The 9116-nt window shown below is 37.1% G+C and overlaps 2 protein-coding genes across 3 annotated transcripts in view; one reads left to right on the top strand and one right to left on the bottom strand.

Moving 5' to 3' along the window:
• The window catches only part of pwp2h (PWP2 small subunit processome component), a 41842-nt gene extending 41546 nt beyond the window's left edge, over nucleotides 1-296 (bottom strand). For both annotated transcript variants that reach the window (XM_056254278.1, XM_056254276.1), the window contains exon 1: nucleotides 172-296. In XM_056254278.1, coding sequence (XP_056110253.1) covers nucleotides 172-189 — 18 coding nt within the window. In that variant the 5' untranslated portion in view covers nucleotides 190-296. The remainder of the gene's footprint in view (nucleotides 1-171) is intronic.
• Nucleotides 297-898: 602 nt separating this feature from the next.
• Nucleotides 899-3171, top strand: LOC130087809 (thymosin beta-11). The gene is made up of 3 exons (XM_056254291.1): nucleotides 899-996; nucleotides 1955-2067; nucleotides 2291-3171. The coding sequence occupies exons 2-3, from the start codon at nucleotides 1968-1970 to the stop codon at nucleotides 2320-2322; spliced, it is 132 nt and encodes a 43-aa protein (XP_056110266.1). The 5' UTR covers nucleotides 899-996; nucleotides 1955-1967; the 3' UTR covers nucleotides 2323-3171.
• Nucleotides 3172-9116: the final 5945 nt, after the last annotated feature.

Here is a 9116-nt window from a genome sequence, read left to right on the forward strand (position 1 = left end):
CACATAAGAAAAACAAATAATTGTCTATTTTATTTATTTAATATATATTATGAAATATGAATCAACAAAATCGTAAACCAGCAGGCAAGATCTCACAAAAAATATATATAAGGAAAAGCAATACAATTATTCACAAGAAGAACATCACGAATAAAATAGCGTCTGTCATACCTTGTATGCAAACTTCATGTTTTTTTTAGACAATACGTTATGGATGATCCATTAAGCATCAAAACCCCATCATTCTACACGTGAGAACCTCTAAATACATGAACGCACATGTGTTCAAGATCACTTCCGGATCATTACCAAACTAAAAGCCCCCTACACTAACCACACTAACACATAAAAGTACTCCAAAGATTATTGGGAAAGTATGCAATTAAAAATATTGAAAAAAAGAAAAAGATACAAACGGTGTGGGGTTGGGGGAGACGTAATATTTATATTGCATATGGGATATATTTCACAGTAAATGTGTTTTAATTTATCATTTGTAGATGATTTTTAGATTATTTTTCTTTCCTTTAAAAAAAAAACACACACAAAAAAACACGTAAGCTATCTAAGTTGTTATTTTATCCCCTGCTAATCAAACTAAACTGTTGAGCAAAATCATTAAAATGTTATGTTCTTGCATAAAATGAAATGTAACATTCTAACATGTCCACCAGGTGGCGTCTTGGCACGTTGCTAAAGTCATCTTAAATGTAAAATGTCAAATAAAAGAAAGAAACAAATAATACAACGAAGTATTGATCTCTTTGTCATAAAAAGACAGTTTGTGAGTATCTGCGATTAAAACCAACAATTTAGATAGGATAATGTTACATTCCTATTACCTGCCCTGAACCCATGTTCTGTTTTCCAGTAGAACTGACGTCAGCTTTTGATTAGCATATCTCCCTCTATATAGTTCATGCTTGCGCATTGGCGCGCCACAGTAACTGCAACGTTATTCAGCTAAAGACTTCTAACTCCAATCCGTCTACGAAGGTATGTGTTTTAGATCTAATGTTAAGCATATAAAATAATTATATTGGCACCATGTTAACTATCGCAAACCGTTATATCAGTAACGTTAGCCTATTTTTATTGGACGTGTGAAATCTGTCCTTTTTCAAATAATTCTGGAAAACATATAACGTTATGTCTTTGTATTTGAAGACGTGCTGTGTTCAAAGCATCTTTAGAACATTCTAAATAGTAGCTATAACAAATACGCAAATGTTGATTTAAAGTCGATTACTCCAGGCGATCAAGGCGGTTAACCTATTTCCCTTTGTTAAGCCTCTTTGTGCTTCAAATGCATTAATAAGGATGCGACTCATTATGTCAGTTGGCACATTTGCTCCCTTGTATCAAAGGAAGAGTAGGTTAATGTGTTATAACGTGTGATTGGTGAACAGGGCGTTAAAAGAGACGGAAGCATTGTGTGCTGGCTGATAAAGCGGCACAGGGCGGTGGTTTTTCCTGAATGCAATCACATTCTGTGAAATCCAGTCGAAATGATCTGTGCGACCATGCTCACGAAAGTACCCGAGCTGAATGAGCAAACGTCTGTCAGATTTTTACTGACGCAAAAAAAAAAGTAGAAAAAGAAAAGAAAAGATAGGCTATATGCAAAACGGTCCGCTGCCGTATTGAATCATCATATTTGCGCCTCTCTTGTAATCTCAGCGTGGGAACTGCTGTTGTTATGTAAATATTCATTTTTGCTGTCTCAGACGCCATTCAAAAAGGGTGCGGTTTTGTTCAGTGCTGTGTGGCACTGTCATGAACATCAACGGGATGTGATGCAAATCGCCTCCTAATGAACAATAGATTGCAAGACCTTCATTGCCTCGGTGTTTTAGCGAAGCAACCCTCGCTCTCTCCTAATGACTTAAGTGCTTTTGCAGACAATAAAGTGAAAAAAATAAATAAAAAATTGTATTCTCTTTTGTTCCTTAAGCATACAACCAATCATGTCTGACAAACCAAACCTGGAAGAGGTCACCAGCTTTGACAAAACCAAGCTGAAGAAGACTGAGACGCAGGAGAAAAACCCACTGCCATCTAAAGAAAGTAAGAATTTCAGCATAAAATTGTCCTTTTTTTGACATCCAGGCATTACATAACTATAGTAGGCCTAAGCTGTGCTTGGAAACGTCTATATCTGTGTCCTTAGGTTATAATTAGTTAATCTTCACACAGAATGTTATCAAATGAGATTTAGAAGCACAATTTGTTTGCAAATGGTCACAAAGAGGAGGTGAATTTAAATGTGACTTTTCTTCTTTGTCCACAGCCATTGAACAGGAGAAGCAGGCGTCCTCATGAAGACACAAGCTGCCATCATGCACTGTGCACACTCCCTTCTCCTGCATTGCCTTCTTTTCATTCACTTCTTTTAGCAGTATAACTTTGTAACCAAAATGTAAAAAAAAAAAAAAAAAATCTAAAGCTGCATCACTTTCGGATGGGATGAGCCGACCCTCTAGCAACACCTAGATGCGTCTGGACCGCCTCCCTTGTCCATTCCAGCGTTGGGAAGAAAAGAGAAAGCTTCTACTTCCAGGAGCATGTGGCATGGATTCATCTGGTGCCCATGGTGGGCTATTTTGCATTGGTTTCGACTATGCCATTGGACAAGGGGGCGTGGCCTAGTGGATATCCCCAAATATTCATCAGCCGATTGAGGCGGGGCTTTTTGTTGACAAGTGACCAGCTCACAAAGTTATGGCATTGTATTTTTTATTTCAAATTATAGGATAAACTGCACAATCTTGGATTTTTATGTTGGTAATGATTAACACCTTCTTGTTAGTGCTGCTTCAGTGAAATGCTTTTTTTATTGCTAAGAAAGGAGGAGGAGAAAAAAGCAAATTCAGTCTAGATGTGAAAACACTTCTACGGACCGGGTGTTGTATTTGAATTGATTGTGCCCTTTTTATCGATGTGGTTTTGGGGTTGCTTTGTGTTGCACCCTGTCTTGGTTGTCTTATTGTATGGCGGTTATCATCGTTCAAAATGTAAATTCAATGTGAACGCTTTCAGCTGTAGATCAAATTTCTTTCTTGGGTTTTGTAAAAAGAAAAAAAAACTCAGCAACCATGTTATATTGCCACAAACCATTTATCGATAATGGAACATTGAAACTGTTGTAATAAAAAAACTTTGTTATCAGGATTTTTTTGTGTTCAGTCTTACTTTGTTGTCATTTCCCCATATTTAAGATCTGAAAATAGATCAAGTTCAGTTATAACGCTAACATTTTAATGTCTAAAGATGCAGTCTCCACCCTTAGAACACTGACCATCCAATTATCTTGTGACCATGTTCTGTTCTGGTGGGGATTTCTGAAGCCTGCCTCCTGCACCATGGATTAGTGTTTTCCTCTGCAACCTAATTACAATGGCATGGTGACACAGATTCCATATCAATGTGTATAAAACAAGTCTCAGGTTTAAAAAAGTTTTAGAAGTAAGAAAAATACATAAAATAGATATCAGTGGAGGAGGCGTGAAACCATTTTAAACAGAGCTTACCATTTCACTTTGCTTCTATCTGACAATGAATAATCCCAATTAGCTTTTGTTAATCCACACCATAATTTATTATCATCATTACCTAAACTTAAACTTACTCTAAACGCTCAGCCAATAATATGCATGTGATTAAAGAGGACAGTTAAAATGGCCACAACACAAATGATCACAAATTATCTCATTCGCTGGTGATTTTCTCTACTGTAGAACTGAGTTTGGCACACTTAACATCAGGATTTTAGCATGTGTCCTTGTAAGTGGATTGGTGTTAAGTCATTTACACTTAATACTGTATTAATCTCTTGGGAATGCCACTGGTTGCACTTGGAGGCGAGGGGCTACAGACGATTATTTGTGTTCATTTCATGTCACAGTGACATCACAAGCAGATTAATAAAGGTCTGCAAGTCTCACTCTCATCCATTCTCTCCAAGATCTTAATCAAAAATGAAAACAGCTTTGGGGTACCTATTAGATCTTTAGCCAATAAGTTATATATCATGTTATATTGGAGGTTAAAAAAGTATTCATGTCCTGGTGAAGACAAGAAATGCCAAAGGCGGCTGCTTAGATAAAGTGCAAATTCAGGCATGCCACAAAATCTGTCAATAGCTGTCTGGGCACTGGCAGAATATATTAATGGCTTGGTCCTCAGGGCTTCTGTTATATAACTTTACCTAGTACATTCATTGAATAGACTTCTCTATTGAACAAGACCTAAGTGGGCTTTGTTTTAGGAGCTGCTATTTGGCCTTGGCCTGCTTTGAAACAATCTATATTGTTAAAAGCGCTATATAAATGAAGGTGACTTGACTTGACTGTAATTGGGTCAGTATTTCTGCAATTTATTTATAGAGTGCAAAAGTCTCATTATAAGGGAATTGATTTTTTATGATAATTTCGTTAACTTTAAAGACAGACCTACTGTTAGTTTGGAGGTTGATAATCGATGGTATGCTTAAGAATATTGCTATGCTAAAAAATATTTTATACGAATATGTTGTCATTGTCATGTGACCAGCGCCGTTGTGTCATTTCACTGCCATTCATAAATCCTCTCCCATTACCTCATGGGATAGTAAAATGTCCAAAAGTAAAAAGTAGTAAGTCATCCGACCACTGATTTATGAATACTTAATTTAGAAATGCTACTCTTTTCACATACCTTTTTTGCTTACTATATATAGCGCAGTTTGCAATAAAAGTAAAATATATTGTTTCTAAATACTGTACATAATAAACATCTTTAGATTTAAATGTATCCATTGTTTTTTAGTTGATTACAAGTCATGTGCAATGCTGAGATTGCAGTTCTTTCCCTCATTAAAGCTGTTAATTATACATTCTTGTACCTTTGTCTTTTTGTCAGATTTTCAAATACCTTTTTTTGCTTCAAATCAAAGTCTATAATGTTGTTATTCACCTCATAGCTTGGTTAACCATAGGTTGGTTTACTTCATGACTTGTAACTCACAACTGTGTTCCTTTCTTGAAAGAAATGATATCTGCGAGGATTTTCAGTCCGGATTTAGACCGTACCATAGTACTGAGACCGCTCTCATCAGAGTCACAAATGATTTGCTCTTATCATCCGATCGTGGTTGTATCTCTCTATTAGTGTTACTCGATCTTAGTTCTGCATTTGATACCATCGATCGACCACAACATTCTTTTAAATAGACTAGAAAACTATGTTGGCATTAGTGGAATTGCATTAGCATGGTTTAAATCATACTTATCTGACCGTTATCAGTTTGTAGCAGTAGCCTAAATGAAGAGATGTCTTATCGATCACAAGTTCAGTATGGCGTACCACAAGACTCAGTACTAGGACTGTTGCTGTTCACTCTGTACATGCTACCATTAGGAGATATCATTAGGAAACATGGAATTAGCTTTCACTGTTATGCCGATGATACTCAGCTCTATATTTCTTCAAAACCTAACGAAACTTACCAATTCACAAAATTAACGGAATGCATAGCTGATATAAAAATTGGATGACTAGTAATTTCCTACTACTAAATTTGGAAAAAACAGAGATTCTAATTATTGGACAAAAAACCTCCTCATGTAATAACCTAGAATACTGTCTAACACTTGATGGCTGCTCTGTTAAGTCTTCGTCGTCAGTTAGGAACCTGGGTGTGCTCTTTGATACCAATCTTTCATTTGAAAGTCACGTGTCTAAAACCGCATTTTTCAATCTTAAAAAATATATCTAAATTACGCCATATGCTCTCATTGACAAATGCGGAACAATTACTTCATGCGTTCATGACCTCAAGGCTAGATTATTGTAATGCTCTACTGGGTGGTTGCCCTGCACACTTAATAAACAAACTACAGCTAGTTCAAAATGCTGCAGCTTGAGTTCTTACCAGAACCAGGAAGTATGACCATTAGCCCGGTTCTATCAACACTGCATTGGCTGCCTATTAAACATCGTATAAATTTTAAAATATTGCTGATTACTTACAAAGCACTAAATGGTTTAGCTCCGCAGTACTTGAGCGAGCTCTTAACGCACTATAGTCCTTCACGCCTATTGCGATCTCAAAGTTCCGGCCAGTTGATAATACCTAGAATGTCAAAATCGACTGCTGGCGGTAGATCCTTTTTCTATTTAGCACCAAAACTTTGGAGAAGTCTTCCTAACATTGTCCGGGAAGCAGACACACTCTGTCAGTTCAAAGCTAGACTAAAAACACATCTCTTTGACCTAGCATTCACAAAATACATTATCGACTTCTATAATTCATTGTTAGGCTGCATAGATTAGGTCAGCCTTCCGGGAGCAACTTAAACTGTAAATATCTGAATACTTCCCTTAAATCCTGATATACTCGTTACATCACAAGAAGAATGGCATCTACGCTAATTTTAGTGTCTTTGTTTATCCCAAGGTTTTCCCGCAGCCTGCCGGACCCAGGCCGTTTCCAGATCTGACGAAGGACCTTCGCCTGGACCCGATGACAACGCAGTGCTGAAGTGTCAACTAGCCTCTCCCTATGGAGGATCCCTATACCACTCTACAGATAAAGCGTTGTGAAATTTCGGTTCGCGTACCTACCCCGAAGTGATAAAATAAAATAAAATTCTGTATAAAAATTTATAGGCAAGGCAAGTAGTTTGTTTAGGCATGGTTTGTGGGGAATTACAAACCTGCCGCACATACTGTATATTCAAACGCACATAACTATAGAATCAATTCTTAATGCGCATGTGAACTCCATCAGCATTTATCACAGGTTTGCGTTTAAAGTATGTTTAGAGAGAATGGTGTCGTCTTAGCGGCCCCTAATTTAATAACAAATGATCATTTCGACGGAAGTGAATCAATCAAAATTAACTTTAGCTGAAAAATAACATTATTCAAGAACCGCTATAAAACCGAACCAATCTCTGTTACCTTAAATGATATGTTTATCTCTGTAAAGCTGCTTTGAAACAATCTACATTGTTAAAAGCGCTATATAAATGAGGATGACTTGACTTGACTTGACTCTTTTAACAAAGACTTTTTAAAAATCCTTATGGGAAAAATACTTCTCGAACCAATGCTGCTGAAAAAGCAGTCTAACAGAAGAATAACACTGTACTGTATAGAGCCAAAGTGAATGTCATGAAATGTATGATTACATGAGCACTTTCCAGGAGAGCAACTTAAACTGTAAATATCTGAATATCATTCATTGAGACCGAATAGTCCGTTGATATGGAATACAGTATCAAAGCCTCCTCTCTCCCAACTGTCTGCCTTAATGTTACTGACATCTGTTGAGGCACAACCTCAAAGCTGCCCCACTGTGTGACCTCAGCAGAAAGCTACAGCCTGGCTGGCCCATTGATCGTTCTGGTGTTTCTCGACTTAAGCCAATGGGAGGTCATTTAGCTTTTCACAAGCCGTTGCACATAGAATTGTGGTTCATTGATCTTTCATGTCTCAGTGTTTGGCTCAGACAGACAAATGAAGTTGAGCCTTTGGGATGCTGGCTAAAGAGTGCATTGGAGAGGGACCTCAGAGGGGATTGTTTTAACCCTTAAGATTGCATAACATTCTAAATTAGCAGATTTAACAGTTGCATGGTAGACTAAAAATAAAGTGTAGGTGGAAAATAAATAAATCAATGACAATCATTCTTATTAATTAAAATAAGTAAGTAAGGTAAATAACAAAAGTGTCAAGTCAAATTTTTAAAAATCTTTTCACAATACACATTGTTACAAAGCAGCTTTACAGAAAGTCGAAGTTTTGAATATACAAAGTTTTGAATTTAATATAGTATATTTAGTGTTATATATTTAGTGATATAATTTCTATAGTAATATAATTATAATAATTATTGGCAACACTTTAGTTTAAGGTCCGATTCTCACTATTAACTAGTGCATATAATGCATATTAATAGGATGTTGGCTGTTTATTAGTACTTATAAAGCTCATACTAATGCCTTATTCTTCATGACCAAATTCTACATCCTTTGTCCTAGCCAATTCTAACTAAACTTAACAACTACCTTACTAACTATTAACAAGCAGTAATTAGGAGTTTATTGATTCAAAAGTCATTGTTAATAATTTGTTAATAGTGAGAATTTAACCCTAATCTAAAGTGTGACCTAATTCTTATATAGTAATATAGTAACATAATTTCTCAGTGTTTATAAATTGCCTTATAGTCACATTTAGCAGATTGGACATACTTATAATTTGTGATAGTATATAAAGCTGGGTGATAATATAGTTAGATTTAGCAACAAAATAAAAAAAAATCATATAGTATAAAGTATATCGCTTTACGTGAGTGTACTGTATGTAATAAGCAGCGGTTAATTTGGCTACATAATGTATATTCAGCAGCCATGACATAGTAACAATTCTATCACTGCTACTTTCCATTCCATATGTTGATCACAGTGGTTTACTATAAGATAAACAGAGGCCTCCACTACTGTTTCCACAGCAACCTGACTTACACGAGAAAGTATCAGTGTTGTAGGCATTAAAGTTAAAGTATTAAAGACATTTTCATAAGTCTGTATATGTTTGGTATCACTTTTGATCTTGCCCGATCAGAGTCGAGCTTTCCTTCCTGCAAGATGGGTTTCTCCCTCCACCCTCAAAGTGTATGTTGCCGCAATAGCCGCTCATCACGATACAGTAGATGGGAAGTCATTAGGAAAGCACGACCTGGTCATCAGATTCCTTAAGGGTGCTAGGAGGCTAAATCCGCCTCGTAATCCGCACCCTGTACCCTCTTGGGACTTAACTCTAGTGCTCAGAGCACTCCAGGGGCCCCCTTTTGGGCCCTTAAATACGACGAAGTTAAATATCTTGTCTATGAAGACAGCTCTCCTGTTGACTCTGGCCTCTTTCAAGAGGGTAGGGGATCTGCAGGCATTTTCGGTCGACGAATCGTGCCTGGAGTTTGGACCGGGTCTTTCTCATGTTGTTCTGAGACCCCGGTTCGGATATGTGCCCAAGGTTCCTACCACTCCGTTTGTAGATCAGGTAGTGAACCTGCAAGCGCTGCCCCCTGAGGAGGCAGACCCAGCCCTAGCTTTTCTCTGTCCCGTACGGGC

This window comes from Rhinichthys klamathensis, unplaced genomic scaffold, assembly GCF_029890125.1.
Source record: "Rhinichthys klamathensis goyatoka isolate OS25496 unplaced genomic scaffold, OSU_Roscu_1.1 h1tg000111l_1, whole genome shotgun sequence".
Lineage (NCBI taxonomy): Eukaryota > Metazoa > Chordata > Actinopteri > Cypriniformes > Leuciscidae > Rhinichthys > Rhinichthys klamathensis.

Bases quoted from the DNA above. Each gene is read 5' to 3' on its own strand.
- LOC130087809 (XM_056254291.1), top strand. From the start codon at position 1,968: ATGTCTGACAAACCAAACCTGGAAGAGGTCACCAGCTTTGACAAAACC. The intron at 2,068-2,290 runs GTAAGAATTTCA...CTTTGTCCACAG, and splicing joins CCCACTGCCATCTAAAGAAA to CCATTGAACAGGAGAAGCAG.